The sequence below is a fragment of the Malaclemys terrapin genome, chromosome 10 (genome assembly GCF_027887155.1).
Source record: "Malaclemys terrapin pileata isolate rMalTer1 chromosome 10, rMalTer1.hap1, whole genome shotgun sequence".
Classification (NCBI taxonomy): domain Eukaryota; kingdom Metazoa; phylum Chordata; order Testudines; family Emydidae; genus Malaclemys; species Malaclemys terrapin.
This window is the reverse complement of record NC_071514.1, coordinates 77,290,505-77,309,951: the sequence shown is the minus strand read 5'-3', so window position 1 is coordinate 77,309,951 and position 19,447 is coordinate 77,290,505. Positions and strand designations below refer to the sequence as shown.

Genomic DNA, 19,447 nt, shown 5'->3' with positions numbered 1-19,447 from the left:
TTCTGACACTGGTGCACTTGCATCCTGTATTCCAGAGCCCTCTTCTCCCTAGACTCTTGGCTATCTGCAGGGCTCTGGCCCTTGCCATTCCCTTCCCTCCCAGCAGATGCAGAGCAAGGTTCACCTCTCTAGGGCTCCTGCAGAGGGATACTTACAAGTGCATGGAGATGACCTAGTGAATTTCACCCAGCAGCAGGACAGCAAGTGAGCCTGGTCACTCATGAGCACCCAAGGTAAGAAAAACAACCGCCTGCCAGTCCAACTCCACACCATTGTTGGCTTGGTTCTGATCACTGCAGCTTCCAATTTCATTCCTCCCCCCTCTGCGGAGACTTCTTTGATAGTCTTTCTGCTAGCTCCTTTCTCACCCTCAGCAGGTCTAGCTCCACTTTGCATGCACAGATATATGAAGCCCAGGTTGCATTCATAGGTGCAAGACATAGCAAAATATTTTGGGGAATCAGGAGGAAGAATTGGGGGGCAGGGAAGAGGGAAGGAGATTGATTGACCAGGGCTGGTGCTAGGGAAGTTTCTCTTCCCACCCACAGTACAGTCCATCCAGCCCCTTTCTGTAAAACTCGTTTGAGGATTTATGCTTCCTCTAAGTAATAAAACCACTTTGAATGTTTTTACAGTTGTACTTCTCATTTCTTCCACTCTGTTTTCTTTGACCCTGATATATCTTCTATTATCTTTTCTGACATCTTTTAACGTCTATTTTCCATGCAGCATAATTTCTTTATTGTATGACAGCTGTTCCTATTTTTCCTTTCATCCTCCTCCAGCACCTTCCTCTTTTTTTAGCCTGTGCAGTGGGCTGTACCTCTTCCCCCAAGTTATTCATTTCTCTCCCCTCTCCCTCTATTATTTTGTTCTTCTCTGTCTTGTTCCCCTTTCCCATCTCTCTGTTCTCCCCTCCTCTAGTCTCTCTCCACTTCCTCTCCCCAAAATCTCTCTCACACATAGGGCTGCCTGCTCTTGCTTTACCCCAAAATTACCCTTCCATACACATGCTGTCTCCCTTTGCACATGTCCACACTTGGAAGATTTGTTTCAAAAGCTCCCCAGCCCCCCTAAAATCCCTTCATCTCTCTCTCAATCACACACACACCTATGCAGGTTTCTTCAATCTCTCTCACTAATACACAACAAACAGCCTCCCCCTTCCCCACACTGACTGTCTGTCACACACACAGCCTCCTTGCATCTCCCTTTATACGCACATCGCTTCTTCTCCAGGCACATTTGCACATATATACGGCTCCCCTGAAAAGGAGCCATTCTCTCCTGCTGCAAGTGTTCTCCTCTTCTAACAGTTTCTCTCTCTTCCCACCCCTCCCAGTTTTCCCCTCCCATAGCTCCCCACCCCAGCCCTTCCCCCATGTATCCCTGTCTCCCCCAGGTTTCTTCCTGCTTCCCCCATGTTCCTATTTCCTCTTCTCCCCCAGTTTTTCTTTGTCAGTTTCTTCCCTTTAGCTCCTGGTGCTGCCATACTGGACCGGAGCCCACCTTGGGGATCCAGTTCTCTGCTGCCTCCCTGCCTTTGCATACCCCAGTGGTGCCTGCAGGAAATTTGGAGGAAGTGCTGATATCTGTGCTTTCCCTTTCCATTGCAGGCTGTAGGAGCAGAGCAGTGGGAGTGGGGGTGGGCAGAGAAAGGGAATGGTTTGGTCCAAAATGTCCTTGGAGAATGGTAAAGAATCACAGAATGAGATATGTGCTTCAAAAGCTGGACAAGGAACTTAATTGAAATAGAAAAACCAATTACGCTCTTCCCTCTGCCTGACTGCAGAGCGTCTGCTCAGGACCTTCTGAGCCTTGAGGAGGAGGTTGTCCTGTTGATTCTCTTGGATTATCAAATCCCAAAGATGTAGACTCCGATTAGTGTGTGTCCGTCCATTAAGACTATGGTGTGATTGCTACCAGAACCTCACAACAATTCAGCAGGGGTTAGAAACAGTTAAGAGGCTACGTATTTCTTCTGTACCGAGAATTTTGAGTTGTCTCAAACATGTAGGATATTGGGTAATAAGGTGATATTGTGTCCTGGTTTAAGTTCGGATACATTTTGGACTGGATTGTGACACTTAAAGGAAGGCCTGAGACTTCTTAGATTTGACATCTCTCAGCCTCACATCCTTAAACCAGGGCCATTTAAGATGAAGATTTACTTCCAAGGCTGGCAGTGTTGTTCTGATTTCAGATTTCTCATCATAAAGGTAGGGAATTGCCCCGTATCCCAGCAGAACTAACGAGGGGTCTTTGTGTACTGGAATTCTTCTAGCAATCCGTCCTGCTCTCTAGATGGTCTTCCCCTTGTGGATGGGGAGTGGAGGGGAGAGGGAGGCAGGCCTGCAAATAGCGTGCTTGAAATGTGACAGCATCCCAAGTGTTTCAGGGCAATCTATGGCCTTTTGTCAGTGACCATTCCTTCCCGAATGCTGAAATAACAGCATTCTAATTTTTCTGTCACCTGTTGACTTGTAGGCCTATTGAGAAGTAGAATTTCTACAAGTCGAGAATATTATCACAGGCTCCCAGATAGTCGATTGCTTTTCTTCCTCCAGCTCTAATGCTATTATTTCTCATGGACTGTTGGCTCGTTTTGTGGGCATGAAAAGTACTTTGAGTTAGGGGCACTGTGGGGTGATTAGTGCCCAAACAGTGAAAATATTGGGGGTGCGGATCTATCTTTCTGCCCCCCAATGTTTTCCACCCCCACACTATCTCATGCAGACAAGAGGGGGACCAGAAGGAGGGGCTGGAGTGGCCACCAAGGTGCACAAGATCAGGCTGGCTACCGGGGAGCAGGTAGGACTCCTCAGCTCAGCATGGGCCTATCTTTCAGACACTAGCCACTGTGGGTCCTGGAGATGCCCAGCATGGGGGAGGGGCAGGAACACATGCATCAGATGCTGGGGTGGAGGTCAGGACAGGGCACTAGCACCTGAGCAAGGCGGCAGGGGGCCAGTAGCTAAAAAGTGTGTGTGGGAGCTCAGGGGGCACTGGGCACCAACCACATAGGAACGGCCATAGGAACTACCAGGAAGCCTCTTCCCAGGTTGGAGCCAGCTCCCTGCCCTTCCCCAGTCTTAATAGGTCCCCTTGCTTCCCCTTCTATCCCTCCACTGTCCCATTCACAGGGCGCTTCTTTCCCCCCTCTCCCCCGCTTTCAGTTGCACCATTTTAGTCATTCTGCATGATTCCACCTTGCGTTTTAGGTTCTTTTGTGTGCTGGGCCACCATACCTGACATGTTGTGAGGCCCTGGCATGTCTCGTGTACCCTTTCATTATGTCATCCTGCAAGGACTGTGGGACTACAGTACAATTGCTATAGGTAATCAGACCTCCCGTTTCAGAGAGTTTCCCTCTTACTGCACCAAGTTGCAGGCTGGGACACCTGATAAGTAACTGGCCTTTGAAAATCTCCTCCCAGGACAACAATGTCTTGGCTGTTATTCAGTTCATGAGCTTACTTACAGTGGCTTCATTAATGACCAGGAGGGGTCTGAGACGTGCTCTTTGTCTTTGTAGCTAGTGGAAGTTTTGAATTGGCATGAACAACTTCTCTTAACCCCTAGGTTTACCCCAGTCTGCTCCAATATAGGTCTAAAGGTTAACGCCATTTTGCCTTCCCTTCCACTGGACTGAGAACAGTTACTCCAGAATGGAGAATCGGGACATCAGTCTTTGACTCCAAGACATTTTCATGTCGCTGTCTCAAGTAAGAGATGGCCCTGAACTAAGCGAATAACGAACCCTATAACTGGTGTGGAAACAGTACAGTCTTCATCCATGCACCTCTGTCAATTTATCACCATTTTGATTTGCACCAACCAAATTTGGACCCTTCATTGAACAAACTCTCCCAATGAATTTAACTTTAGTGACCAAGAGCTGTTGCCAGTTCAGAGCCAAGGGAAAGCAGCAGCAATTCGGACCACTTATGAAAATGCGGGTTTTAGACAGTTTTTCTCTGATTCTTCATTTTGCTCTTTAGGCAAATTATGACTCCTGTTAAAAAGCAAATAACCGTTTTTTAAACACTTAGGGCAGGTCTACACTTAACATGCTTCATCGGTGCAGCTGCACTGCGATAGCACTTGAATGAAGAAGCTCAATGCCGACGGGAGAGAGCTCGCCCATTGGCGCAGTTCATCTGCCTCCCCGAGAGGCGGTAGCTATATTGACAGAAGAAGCTCCTCCACCGACATAGCGCTGTCTACACTGGGGGTTAGGTTGATATACTAAATTGCTCTGAGGCGACGTAGTTATACTGATGTAGATCTGTAGTGTAAACCAGACCTTATTTTCTCTGAATTATGTGTAAATTCATCCCCTTTGGAGCCTTGTGTTTTCTGGGACAAGCTTCCAAGGCATTATGTGAGATCTTCAAGAGTCTGCCAGCCCCCTCTGTAGACAATCTCCAATGCTGCAAAAACAGCAAACTTGTGGTATTTCCAGCATACTGTTTATAATAAAAAACTATCTTGAATTTTTGCTTTAACAGACTTTTAGCACATTTTGAGCCCAATCCTGACTCTTTATGCAACCCAAACTCCTTGGGCATGCAAGGAATGTAAGATCAAGCCCTTTATTGGTTTTAACATAAACCTTGGGCCAAATTCTCCATGGTTTTGCCAGTGCAACTCTGTTGATGTCAGTAGGATTGCCACAGTGTAACAGAGAGGAGAATTTCACCCCCAGAATTTAATGCTCCATGCTCCAATGTCAAGAGTTTTGATGAATTTATGAAAACACATCAGAAACTGACAAAAAGTGTTTCCATAAATCAAACAGTTACTAGAAAGATACTAGGATCAGCTTTTAAGAAAGTTCTCCATTTGACTTTTCCCTGGCAATCACTCCTGTTTGCCCTGCACTCCAATTGTAAACATTTGGTTTGATACATGCAGGAGCCTTCACAGATGACCACTTTCCAACTGGAAAACATTGACTATCAAAAGTCTGAACAAACTTGTAAATAATGGAGTGAGCAAGAACAAACTAACCCCATTTATAAAGGCTGCCTCAAGTCTATTTTTGCTCTGGTTCAAACTGGTGTGTGAAATGTGGACATTTCCTCTGGTTTTGGGCACTCCTGGTGGAGCCGCAACCTTCACTAGGATTGCATGGTCATAAATGAGAGTGGTAGTTGGCCCATTACATCTCTCTTAGTAAATAACATCCATGTTGATGTAAAAGTTGGGAGCACAGCAGTCAACACCATGGGACCTGATCTTTCACCACTGAAATTATTATTTAGTATTTGTATTATTATAGCATTAGAAGTTATGGTGGATTATAGTCTGTTTTTTAAAAACAATTAAAAACAGATTTTTTATGGTTGTTATTTACATATTTTTTCTTTTAAAAAATAAACCTGTTTAAAGTGAAATCTGAATTTAATACAAAATATGTTTGTGATGTTGCACTCTATATGATTTTATGAAAATATGCTAATGAGTGTGAATATAACGTAACTGGAATGTGCTTCATGCAAAAGGTCTCTTGTAAGGTATCATTACAAAGCTTATAATCTACTGAGTATGGTTATTCTATTTGTATAAATGTATCACTCTTGTATCTGAAACTAGAAATATGAAATATAACTCTGAGGACCTATTGTAGTTATGCAAAGTGTGGGCCATTAATGGTGGTTTGGAATCTTGATGGCTCCCATCAACCAGGACAATTGACTGTGGATGGCTCTGTTTGCTTGCAGGCCTTCCTGTGAGTCAGGCTGGGAGGAATGAGGGCTTGAAGTTTTACAGTGACATGTGATCATGTCACCTGAACTGGAATCCATCTTTAATCTGGTGCTTTTCCATTTAGAAGGAGGGGTGGGAACCCAGAGAGAGACAAAGGATTCCCACCTTGTGCAAAAGATATATAAGGAGGTGGAACAGAACAAAGGGGACTGCAATTATAATAAATCCCCTAGCTACCACCTGAGTTGGAACAAGGGCTGTACCAGGGGAAAGGATTGTGCCCAGACTAGGAAGGCATCCAGTCTGTGATAGAAGCTTATTGAAACATCTCTGAGGGTGAGATTTTATCTGTATTCAGCTTTCTTACTGTATTAGGCATAGACTTGCATGTTTTGTTTTATTTTGCTTGGCAATTCATTTTGTTCTGTCTGTTATTACTTGGAACCACTTAAAACCTACTTTTTGTATTTAATAAAATCACTTTTTACTTATTAATTAACCCAGAGTATGTATTACTACCTGGGGGAGGCAAACAGCTGTGCATATCTCTCTGTCAGTGTTATAGAGGGCGAACAATTTATGAGTTTACCCTGTATAAAGCTTATACAGGGTAAACTCATAAATTGTTCGCCCTCTATAACACTGACAGAGAGATATGCACAGCTTATACAGGGTAAAATGGATTTATTTGGGGTTTGGACCCCATTGGGAGCTGGGCACCTGAGTGTTTGAGACAGGAACACTTCTTAAGCTGTTTTCAGTGAAGCCTGCAGCTGTTGGGGGATGTGGTTCAGACCGGAGTCTGTGTTTGCAGCAGACTGGCATGTCTGGCTCAAACAAGGCAAGGTTCCGGAGTCCCAAGCTGGCAAGGAAAACAGGCTTAGGGGTACATCAGTTGGCAGTTCCCAAGGGGTTTTCTGTGATCCAACCCGTCACAATGTTAAGGGAGAAACTTCTTATAATCTCTTAAAACATTTAAATAAAAAATAACTATGCTGAATCCAGGAGCCTTTATCAAGAACTTTGAGTTTAAAGGCTGCTTTTCTATATTAAGAACGATCTTTTCCCTCTGATTCTAACTTTTGAGGTCAAGCTTTATAAATGCGGCGCAATAGTAAATAAGCAATATACAATTCACCATTTTCAAACATATTAAAAAAGTACAATTAATAAGAATCTGAAAATATTAAACTATGTAATTGCTTAAATAAATATAGACAGTTATAGTGTACTGTCCTAGATAGCAAAAAGATAAACCAAATCTAGTGTAAATGCTCTAGTTAGTTGTGAATCGACATGTTTTAATGGTTATATCAACCCATGAGAATGCGCCTTTCTTTAGAAAAATAACTGAAGTGCAAATGGAAACCAAAGATTTAAATCAAGGCTTTACACTTGGTTATTTAAATTAGCAATCCACCCTGCTAGGCGCCCCGGTCTTGGGCCAGGACTCCATTGTGCTAGGTGCTGTACGTACACAGAACAAAAAGACAGCCCCTGCCCAAAGACCTTGCAATCTAATCACTAGGAGTGAGATCCTGGCCTCGCTGAAGTCAGTGGGAGTTTTGCCATTGATGTCAGAGGACCCAGGATTTCACCCTTAGGCGCTTTGCCCACGGACTTCTGCAGAAGCTGGATTGAGCTCATAGAGTGATGCCCTCACTGCTGAGGCTACAGTGCCTGTATTGTACAGTGTCTGTACTTTTAAAAAAAGAAAAAAGAAAAAGCATACATTTATTTTCAGTACAGATGGATTTTTACAAGTGTGCACGTCAAACAGCCTCCATCTCCCCCACCCCAACATTTCCTTAAAAATGCTGCCTTCACCCTCCTGTCTGGGTCAGTAGTTTTAATGGAGGTGAATATTTTCAGGAGAGTAACCTTTCTGCTTGTGATTTGTTCAAGGGCTCAGGAGTTATAATGGTCGCTGTAAGATTTATATGATTGCTATCTGTGGCACAGATCCAACAAGGTATTAAAAAGTGCGTCTGTTCTAGCTTCCTCAGCCACGTTTTCCTCTCCTCTTGGCCCCCCTCACTCACTTTTGCCCCTTGCAGACAAAAAGGAAAAACAATATCAGTCTATTTAAATTGCAGCTTTGGCAGACCTGGGTTATACCCATTTCACATATGACGTGTCCTAAATGTAGTTGGTGAATTACTTTTTTCTGGAGGATTGTCACAATGGCTTCAGTTAATGTTACAAGTGGTTTTCAGATTTTATTTTACAACTAGACTTCTCTTCCCCTCCACATTCTCCTGCCAAATATTTGGATTCCAGAAGAGACTAAATTTAGTGAGGGCCATATCCTGCCATCAGTCCACATGCAAAACTATCTACTGAAATCAGTGGGGAGTTTTGCATTTAAAATCACTGGCAGACAGGGCTCTTACATTTTTATACAAAAAACCCGAGTACATTTTGCAAAGCTCATGAAAGTAAAGAATGAATAGCACTATTAACAGCTGGGCATAATGTATGTAGTTCCTGTGCAAGTGTAGCAGAGGGATAGTTCTTGTAAAAGCCCCACTAGGCCTCATCTGCTTTCACCGCTGTATGTGGCATTGCTTTCCAATGTTATTAGCTGCGATGAGTCTGTGTAGCAACTCAACAGGAAAGAGGAATAGGCTTCCAAAGGAGGTTGTGGAATCCCTGGAAGTCTATCAGAAATGCCAAACTAAATGTTTTAGTTTAAAGAGGGTAAATATACATAGTTCTGTATAAATTACTAGAGGCTTAGTACTTGTTTCTTCAGTGACTGAATCTCTGTGTAAAGTAAATAGGTATAGCGATGACAGATGCTTGGATTATGGTGTCTAAAGTAGGGTTACCATACGTCCGGATTTCCCCGGACATGTCCGGCTTTTTGGTGCTCAAATCCCCATCTGGGGGGAATTGCCAAAAAATCGGACATGTCCGAGGAAATAGGGAGGCAGCATAAGCCAGGTCCGCCCGGCCCCAGCAGGACCCGCCGGGTCCGCAGCGCAGCCCAGCCGCCCGGCTACATTGTAGCGAGCTCGGGCGGGGGAAGGAGGGGAGCGCAGCCACAGAAGGCGGCGGAGGGGCCGCTGCTGCCCCCGGAGGCCGGGCGGACCGCGCGCCCCAGCCGAGCCCGCAGGACCACGGAGAGGCCGGGCCCAACCAGCGGCTCGGGCTTCCCTCACGGGCTTGGACTCCCCGGCCACTGGGGGACCCTTCCTGCGGCCCCGTCACCCCGCGTGGCAGGAAGAAGGCTGCGGCGCGGGGCAGGAGTGCGGCATGTGCCGGGGCTGCAGGGACCCGCGCTGCCCCGGTTGCCGCTGAGCATCCGAAGCCCCCGCCAGGCAGAGGCTGCTGGGTGAGCGGGGGAGCAGGGCAGGCGGGGAGGTGCAGAGGCTGCAGGGCAAGGAGGAGCAGGGCAGGGCAGGAGGGGGGCGCAGAGGCTGCAGGGGTGGGGGGGTGCAGGGGCTGCAGGGCGAGGAGGAGCAGGGCAGGCAGGGGCAGAGGGTGCAGGGGCAGGGCAGGCAGGGGGGTGCAGAGGCTGCAGGGTGAGGAGGAGCAGGGCAGGCAGGGGCAGGGGGTGTAAGGGCAGGTGGGGGCACAGAGGCTGCAGAGGTGGGGGGGTGCAGGGGCTGCAGGGCGAGGAGGAGCAGGGCAGGCAGGGGCAGGGGGTGCAGAGGCAGGGCAGGCGGGGGGGTGCAGAGGCTGCAGGGCGAGGAGGAGCAGGGCAGGCAGGGGCAGGGGATGCAAGGGCAGGCGGGGGGCACAGAGGCTGCAGGGGTGGGGGGGTGCAGGGGGAGCAGGGCAGGCAGGGGCAGGGCAGGCGGTGGGGTGCAGAGGCTGCAGGGTGAGGAGGAGCAGGGCAAGCAGGGGCATAGAGGCTGCAGGTGTAGGGGGCGCAGGGGCAGGGAGGAGGCGCAGAGGCTGCAGGGATGGGGGGGTGCAGGGGCTCCAGGGCCAGTGGGGAGCAGGGAAGCACTTAGCAACCCCCAACCAAGATCAGAGTGGAAGGGAGGAGGGGGAATGTGGGGTGCTCAGAGGAGGGGGCAGAATTGGGGCAGGGACTTTGGGGAAGGGGTTGGAATGGGGGTGGGGAAGGGATGGAGTTGGGGTGGGGCCGGGGGCGGGGGTGGGGCGGAGTTGGGGTGGGGGTGGGGGTGGGGCCAGGGCCCCGTGGAGTGTCCTCTTTTTTAAATGTTTGAATATGGTAACCCTAGTCTAAAGTCTGTTTTGGCATAGTCAAATATACTTTCTCTTTGCACGAATATCATGCTATTCTGTAAGCCCTCTTAAATAATAGCATTTTAAAGTAAATTGGGTAAAGTTGTGAGAAAATTCATAAGCATGAAGGTTCCTTATCAGTGTTAGAAAAATAGTCTTTGACCTGATCCAAACCTCATTGAAGTCAGTGGGAAGCCTCCCATTGACCTCAGTGGGCCCTGGGTCCCTTCGTTGGTGATTAAGTTTTCCTCATTAATGTGGATAAAATAGAATATTTGCTATGTGAATGCTGGAATAGGCTAGATGGTGGTAATATGTATCTGGATGCCATTAGCAGTTAACAGGTTGTTTCCTTTTTGTTTTGTAAGTATGTGTGTATGTGGACATATGTTTATAAATTAATTCTGAAAAATTTATATGCGATACATAAAATACTTCTACATAATGATTATTGTAACAAATATCAGTATGTGCAACGCTAGATTGGTTAATGGCTATGGGTTTGTTTAATGGGTTTCCGGATATTGTTTCTACACCTAAGCAGAAGAGCCATTTCCATAAAGATTAAAAATAACAATGAAGAAACTCTTAAAATATTTCCCTCTGTGAATTCTGAATCCTGAACATAAGTAAACGGGGAAAACACCTGAAGTCGCTTCACTCTGTGCATGTGTTTTAAACAGGATTATTTACTTTCTTCTTGCAGCACTCTATGGGTTCTTCCAAAACTCTACCACTGCACCTTAGTCCTGAACAAGAACGAACTCTTCCGTTCCAGACCTCGGTCCCATACTGCAGCTTCTATTTATTGGCTTCTCCTGTACAAAGAATTGCAGTTCCGTCAATCTCTAATGGCTTAGTAGTATACCCAAATTTGAGATTATCAAACTCATTTCACTGGGAGAGTTGTGCTTCTTTTGCAGCCTTTGCTATGAAATATGTTGGTGCAATGTGAAACGCAAAGTATTTAAACTCTTGTCTCAAGTCAGAAAGGGTGTGCTTTTTTTTTCTTCTGCTTTGATTGTTAGAAGAAATAAAGGAGCCTTATGTTTCCTGTAGGGCTGGAAACACTGAATCAGTTTCTTTTTACCTGAAACTCTATGGTCAGAAGGGAGGATGGGACATCTCAACATGGTGTTGTTGTACATGTTGGTGTTTGTACGACTCCCTTGTGGTCATTGGGGCTAATGGAGTAGGAGCCTCTTGGTTAAATGCTTCTGACATTTATGGACGTGCAATGTCAGTGAATTCAGGGGTGTTGCACAGGTGTGAGAATATATTGGCCTTTTGTATACATTACTGTTAAGGATAGATTGAACTCTCCACTTCAAGAAAGCAATCAGAAAATTATATTCGTGGTTGAAGGTCTGGGCAGAAATGCTGGTAATTTTAACCATAATTTTGGGGGCTGGCAAGTTGTCAGAAAGTTCTGGCAACAGGTTCCGACCTTTTTTCTATAATGTGGAAGCCACAATGACTCAAAGTTGCATCATCATGACGTTGATGCTAAGTCACAACCTGATAGTGTGTTAGCCTGAAGCTATTTCACCAGGGACAACATCAGAAAAAATAGCATTTGAGCCTGTTAAATTACAGATGTCACCGACCCTATATGGCATCCTTGGGCCTACATTTGAAACATTGGCTATTGGAGGCAGAATTCCATTTTGGATAAAAGTTGACAAATTGTAAACATTCTTTGTTTTTCTTTCTTTTTCTGATATCTAGATTTCACCTGCCTGAATTTCATATATATCTGAACTTTGTTTTTAATGGGCCCATTATTGATTTGTGAGATGAAGAAAAAGTTGAATTTGTGAATACTGATAGAATCACAGAAACTTAGGGCTAGGAGTCATCACGTCTAGCCCCCTGTGCTGAGGCAGGACCAAGTGAACCTACTATCCCTGACAGGTGTTCGTCCAACTCGTACTTAAAAACCTCCAATGATGGGGATTCCACAACCTCCTTTGGAAGCCTATTCCAGAACTTAACTACCTTCAGAGTTAGAAAGTTTTCCCAAATATTTAACCTAAATCTCCCTTGCTGCAGATTAAGCCCATTACTTCTTGTCCTACTTTAGTGAACATGGAGAACAATTGATTACCGTCCTCTTTCTAACAGCCCTTAACATACTGGAAGACTGTTATCAGGTCCCCGTCTTCTCCCCCGCCTCCCGTCATCTTTTCCCAAGACTAAAAATGCCCGGTTTTTTAAACCGTTCCTCATAGGTCAGGTTTTCTAAATCTTTTATCATTTTTGTTGCTCTCCTATGGACTCTCCACGTCTTTCCTGAAGTGTGGTGCCCAGTATTGGACACAGTGCTCCAGCTGAGGCCACCTGGTGCCTGGCCTTGGCACTGGTGCTCTAGCTATGTACCAGTGCTGAGCAGAGCAAGACCATTATCTCTCGTCTCTTACCTACGACACTACTGGTAATGCATCCCAGAATGAGATTAGCCTTGCACCTGCATCACATTGTTGACTCTTATTCAATTTGTGATCCACTATAACCCCAGATCCTTTTCAGCAGTATTCCCCATTTTGTAGTTGCGCATTTTGATTTCTCCTTCCTAAGTGAAGTACTTGGTATTTGTCACTTTTGTCCGGCTTAATATAATATATGGAGATATACCTATCTCATAGAACTGGAAGGGACCCTGAAAGGTCATTGAGTTCAGCCCCCTGCCTTCACTAGCAGGACCAAGTACTGATTTTTGCCCCAGATCCCTAAGTGGCCCCCTCAAGGATTAAATTCACAACCCTGCGTTTAGCAGGCCAATGCTCAAACCACTGAGATATCCCTCCCCCCCGTCTTTGTCCGTCTCTGTCTGTCTCTCCATGAACACAAGTCGACGCCACGCCATTCTATTTTGTTGCGAGCATGTTCTTTCCATTTCTGGCCAAAGAGTTTTGTCATGGGATCAGCCCAGCGCATTTTCGGTCTGCCCATTGGTCGCTTGTGGTCTCTGGGAATCCAATCACTGATGCAGGTTGTCAACTTATTGTCTTGCCTGCGGACTACATGACCCGTCCATCTTCGCTTTGCATTGTACATCGCCTGCACTACATTGGTCACCTCCGTATGTCTTCTGAGCTCCTCATTTGGTATATGATCACGGAGCGATATCTTACACATTCGCCTTTCCATTGCTCTCTGGGTGACAGCAAATTTTTCTTCCTCCGCTTTCATCATTGACCAGCTTTCTGCTCTGTATATTATTGCTGGCAAAACAGTGGAGTTATACAGTTCTTTCCTTTTCTTCATGGGCAGTTCATCATCCATTAGGGATGTCTTTATTTTGTTGCAACTTGGCCACCCCGCCTTTCACCTCCTACTGCATTCCCCTTTGAATGAGTCGTCTCTGCTCAGCTGCTGACCCCGGTAAATATATTTGTCGACCTCCTTGATTTCTTTCCCATTTACAGTGGTCATTCCACATCCACTTCATCTTTGACATGTTCACTTCCAACCCGATATCATGTGAATATGTTTGCAGTTGCTTGTCACTCACCACACTGACGCTGCCTGCTGGGCGTTTCGGGAATTAGCTCAGTCCCAATGGGTGCACCCTCGGGTGGTGGTGGCTCTCCTGTCCTCACTTCCGCCTGCAGACCCATTACAGCTCCTTCCTCTCAGCGTCTACTTCGTGGCACAGCCCTCCGGCTGTATCACCATTCGGTTTCCCCCCTTCTGGGGGACTCCTCCAACAAGAGTCCAGCTACTCCTCGTAGCAACTTGACAGTTCCCAGCTCCTTCAGTAGCTGGTGGGGGAGGGGCAGGCCTGCCCACTACTCCAGGCCCTGGCCCAGGGACCTGGCTAACAGTCGCTTCCTGCTGCCTCTTCCTTCCAGCTCACTGTCTCTATTCCCTGGGCCACTTCCCCGCAGCCTCAGTTCCTTCTGCTCCTGCCTCTGGCTCCAGCTCCTTTGTCCTCTTTCCAGGGCCTCAAGCCTGTAAGTCCTGGCAGCCCGTCAGGAGCCCTCTAGGAAGCCAGTCTTCTCCCTAGGGCTCCCTGCAGCAGACTCCCTCACTCTGGTCTGCAACATCCTTTTATATGGGCCGGCTGGGCCCTGATTGACTGGTCCAGCTGCCACCCTAATTGTCTGCAGCCTCTGCCCTAATTGGCAGTTTGCCGCTCAGCCTCCCTAGGCAGGTTTTAACCCTCTGAGGCCAGTGCGGGTCAGGTGTCCCATCCCATTGCTGTAATTTGTTCTCCATTTCTGCTGTGTCCTTTGCCAGTATTACACAGTCGTCAGCGAAGAGAAGATGCGTTAACTGTTCATCAATTCTGGTTCCTTCTTCCCAGTTCAATTGCTTGAACAGACACTCCAGTACTACTGCAAACAGCTTCAGTGAGATTATGTTGCCTTGTCTGACTTCTCTGCATATACTAATAATGCAGGGGACATTAAATAATGTTATCTCTGTCAAGCAATTGCGGTTAATTTCTTCCAGCAGGTTGATGTATCTCGGGTCGATTCCGATTTCATTGAGTGCGTTGAGTACAGCGTTGATCTCTACTGAGTCGAATGCCTTTTTGTAGTTGACAAATGCAATACACAGTGGTACTTTGTATTCCTTGCATTTTTCGATGAACTGCCGAACTGAGTGTATGTGATCAATTGTCGAATACCCTGAGCGGAAACCACCTTGTTCTCTGCTTTCGTGCATTTCAAGATCCTGCTTAATCCAATTGAGTATGACGCAGGTGAAGACTTTATACACTTGTGGGAGGACTGTAATTGGACAGTAGTTGCTCATTTCTTTTGAATCACTTTTCTTCATCAATAGTATTGTTTTTGATTTCTTCCATGCATATAGAAGACGCTTTGCACTTGTCTTTACTGAATTTCATCTTGTTGAATTCAGACCAATTCTCAAATTTGTCAAGGTCATTTTGAATTCTAATCCTGTCCTCCAAAGTGTTTGCAACCCTTCCCCTCTCCCCCTCCCCCTGTTTAGTGTCATCTGCAAATTTTATAAGCATACTCTTACTTATATCTGAAGTTGCCAAATGTAATTTGAATTTTCCCAAGGTCTCCTCAGCACTGGTATAGTAGAAGTTTTGCCGGTTAGGATTGGGGTATATTGGCAGATTACTGCAGAGCATGTATCCTAGAAATGAGTGTCCACTAATCAGCTTTTTTATGATTATGAATGTTAGTTGGGATAAAAATTTCAAAAGCACCTCAGTGACTTAGGCTCATAAGTAGGGCTACCATACGCCTTCAGGGTTTTCCTGGACATTGCCTCTTTTTTGAGCCTCCATCCTCTGTCTGGGAGGATTTTTCAAATAACAGGCATTGTCCGGCTCAGAAAGAGCCCCAGATGGGTCCCTTCCCTGCATTGACAGCTGATTTGGTCATTCTTCTGCAGCCACAGCTGTCGGATCCCGCCAACCCAGGCCCCGGCTCCTAGCCCTGGGGAGTGGGCCCACAGAGAGGCACCGATTGACAGCTTTTGCTGCATCCTGGACTTGTGCCAGCTGCCCAGTCACCATGACAGGGAGCGATGCTGTCTCCCCCACCTCTAGTGAGTATCCCTGCTGCAGGTATCACCTCCAGTTCCCCCAAATGTACCCTCCTCTAGATCTCTTCCTCCCCGCCCCTCTTTTTGGTAACCTGAAATATGGTAACCCTAAAGTCCCATTTATTTTAATGAGAATCCCAATGGGAGTTAAGCACCTAAAATTTTGAAAATGGGATTTAGACTTCTAAGTCACTCAAGTGCTTTTGAAAATTTTACCCTTTGTTTCTTCTTAAAAAAAAAACCTCTGGAGAGACAAAAAAAAAATTAACAAACGAAAGTTAAAGTTGTGACAGATGAGTTAAAAAAAATCCCAAGGAAATTCATAGTTAATGGTGCCATTGCATTCTTAACTCACCACATTATATCAAGATATTATAAGGATGTCAAACACTGATTAAGTAGCATAATGTATTTGCTGTAGTGCCCAGACATTAAAGAGCGAGGTAAGAATGGAGTGTCAGGCGTAATTGTGCATTTTCTCATTTTATTACTTGTGTCACATCCCTAACATTACTTTAAATGTAGTTGTGCGTATGTTTGAGTTTTCTCTTATGTTTCCCAATGGCTAGTAATATTTTGTGTTGTAGTTTTCCTCTCTTTCATGTGCCATGTTATCCATTACTGTCACCAGCCCTGCCAGGATGTCCTTGGAGAGGCGCCTTAATGGAGCTGTCCTGGTTAAAGAAATTCAATGTGATTGAGCTGCAGCAAAGAATCAAAATCCAAATATCTGAAAGGGATGAATAATAACTAGGTATTAAAGCATATTGGTTATTTATTACTGGCGGAAGGCAGGAAAACATTAGCATGTAAAAAGCTTCATATTAATCACTGCTGGTGAGTGGAAACCTGAAAAGTCACCTCTATCTTTGCTAACTCCATTTTCATTATTCCTGGTGTGTTATCACTCTTCCAGCCCGCTCTCCCCCAACGTCCACAGCTGGTAAGAAATAATTCCGAACAGGCAGGCTACAGAAACAGACAGGGTTAATTACAGGAAATAGAAGTAGTGAGGATGCCAAAACATAGCAGGTGGTTTCTTTATTTTTCACCTGCTCAGGTCCAGCTTCAGCTACGGTCTACAGGGAGGAGAGTGAGACTAGAACCCAGAAACTGAGCTGTGGTTCACTGTTCTTCATCGGGGTATAAATAGGGGCTGCAAGCTCAGCTGGGAAAAAAAATCTGTGATGAGAAATGGAGGACAGTGCAGTGATTAGAGCAGGGTAACTGGGCATCAGCATTCCTGGATGCATTCCTGGCTCTGCCACCAATTCACGGTGTTCCTCTGTCTACCCACATGTAAAGTGTGGCATAATGATACTTACGTGCCCCATGGAGGTGTTATGAGAGTTAAATGATGTTCGTAAAGCGCTTTGTGATCCTCCGTTGAAAAGTGCTATGCAAACCCAGTGAGCTTGATTTGATCTGAGAGGCTTTGCCAGCAGTCAGGTATCAGCACCTGGCACTTTCCTGAGCCAGTATTACGAAGCTCTTACTTTTCTAAACAAACATCAGAGATGTAAACTCCCTGCCTTAGGCCATGCTGAGGATGACAAGATCCTGTTTCATCTGGAAAATCTTCAGCAGCCCCAAGCCACTGGGTGGAATGCTGCTCGTTCTTAGCCACTGTTTTCCATTACTGACCAGAAGAACTGCCTCTGGGTATGTCACATTGGTAGGCAAACTGTTTGTATGCAACCTCATTCCAGCATCTTTCAGGATTTTAAGACCTGCCCTGAAGTCTCAGGAGTGAAGCCAGAAGAATTAAATAGTAACCAGGGCCAGTGCTGTTAAGGCCCATCTCATAGACTCATAGACTCATAGACTTTAAGGTCAGAAGGGACCATTATGATCATCTGGTCTGACCCCCTGCATGCTGCAGGCCACAAAACTGTCCCTACCCTTCCCTTGACTCTGCTGATGAAGTCCCCAAATCCTGTGTCTTGGTGACTTCAATTGGCAGAGAACCCTCCTGCTAGTGATCCCTGCCCCATGCTGCGGAGGAAGGCGAAAAACCTCCAGGGCCTCAGCCAATCTACCCTGGAGGAAAATTCCTTCCCGACCCCAAATATGGCGATCAGTAAGACCCCGAGCATGTAGGCAAGAGTCTCCAGCCTGACCCTTGTTAGCCATTATATTATTTACCTGCTATTGCTCGGTATTCCTCAGCTAATATGTTTTACCATTAAACCATTCCCTCCATAAACTTATCTAATTTAATCTTAAAACCAGACAGGTCCCTCGCCCCCACCGATTCCCTCAGAAGGCCGTTCCAATATTTCACCCCTCTGACGGTCAGAAACCTTCGTCTAATTTCAAGCCTAAACTTCCCCACTGCCAGTTTATATCCATTCGTTCTCGTGTCCACATTAGTACTAAGCTGGAATAATTCCTCTCCCTCCCTGGTATTTATCCCTCTGATATATTTAAAGAGAGCAATCATATCCCCCCTCAGCCTTCGTTTTGTCAGACTAAACAGCCCGAGCTCCTCTAGTCTCCTTTCATACGACAGGTTTTCCATTCCTCTGATCATCCTAGTGGCCCTTCTCTGCACTCGTTCCAATTTGAGTTCATCTTTTTTAAACATGGGAGACCAGAACTGCACACAGTACTCCAAATGAGGTCTCACCAGCGCCTTACATAACGGAAGCAGCACCTCCTTATCCCTACTAGATATACATCGCCTAATGCATCCCAAGACCGCATTTGCTTTTTTCACCGCCACGTCACATTGTCGACTCATAGTCATTCTCCGGTCTACCAGAACCCCTAGGTCCTTCTCCTCTTCCGTTACTTCTAACCAATGCGTCCCCAGCTTGTAACTAAAATTGTTGTTAGACATCCCTAAATGCATCACCTTACACTTTTCACTATTAAATTTCATCCTATTTCTGATACTCCAATTCACCAGCTCATTCAAGTCTCCCTGCAGAAATCCCTATCCTCCTCCGAATTGGCATCTATTTTAGAAAATATTAGCGAGACAAAGTGGGGGAGGTGATATCTTTTATTGGACCAACTTCTGTTGGTGAGAGAGACAAGCTTTTGACTCTGTCTCTCTCACCATCAGAAGTTGGCCCAATAAAAGATATTACCTCACCCACCTTGTCTCTTTCATATCCTGGGACCAACATGGTTACAACAACACTGCATACAACAATGAGAAAAGATTGTCATTTACAGCACTAGTTCAAGTACCAGCAGTACTCTTGCCCACCCACAGAATTGCTTCAAATGCTTCCCAAATAGTCCAAAAATCGTTTCACTTGCACTAGCCCGGGCAGCTCCTGTGAACATTTCTGTCCGCACCAATTCGTTTCCAACCATTTCACTGCTAGAACAGGTAGGCAGTGCAGGTTTTGTGGTTGCACTGGTTCAGGCAGCTCTCCCAGTGTTCTCCCACAGTACTTCCCCGCTTTTCAGTGATGACTCTGTACAGGGTTGTTTGGGGTTTTTTGGCAACTTGTGCTCCTCCACCAGGGCAAAAAGGACCTGTCCATCCTTGCTCTGAACTTACCTCAGGCAGCTGTGGCTGTGTGGTTGTGCAGGAACCTGGCACACTCCTTCCCCCTTACACCCACACTGATACACAGACCCAGTTGCAAGAACTTCTGTCTCCTGCTGCTTGGGAGCCGCGTCAGAGGAGCTGGCAGAATAACACACATACACACACTCCCAGGAACAAGCCCCTTGCTCTTAGGGGATGTCTTCATTGCAGCTGACCCGTGTCAGCTGGCTCAGGCAATTGCAGTGTAGACGTTCAGGTTCAGGCTGGAGCCCGAGTTCTGGAACCCTACCCCTTCATACAACCTCCTTTCCCTCTGGAGCTAGGGGAGCTAGAGACATGGTAAGCCCTGAGGCAAAGGTGCACAGCCCACAAATGCCTGGATGTGGGCTGAAGACTAGTGAGGGATACTAGGTTTCTATATATTTTGTAGGACTCTGGTAAGCCCCCCGGTGCTCCTCTTCTGTTGTTCTTTTGCACTTTGTATGTTGCTGTTTC

The 19,447-nt window shown here is 46.1% G+C and overlaps 1 protein-coding gene across 2 annotated transcripts in view; it reads left to right on the top strand.

Annotated features, from left to right (window-relative positions):
- CARD11 (caspase recruitment domain family member 11) overlaps positions 1-19,447 on the top strand; it is a 182,727-nt gene that overhangs the window by 107,098 nt on the left and 56,182 nt on the right. The window contains exon 1 of one of the 2 annotated variants that reach the window (XM_054041284.1): positions 15-233. The exons of the other annotated variant lie outside the window; for it this stretch is intronic. Coding sequence (XP_053897259.1) covers positions 221-233 — 13 coding nt within the window. The 5' untranslated portion in view covers positions 15-220. Of the gene's footprint in view, positions 1-14; positions 234-19,447 lie in introns of those variants that run through there. 2 annotated transcript variants of the gene reach the window in all.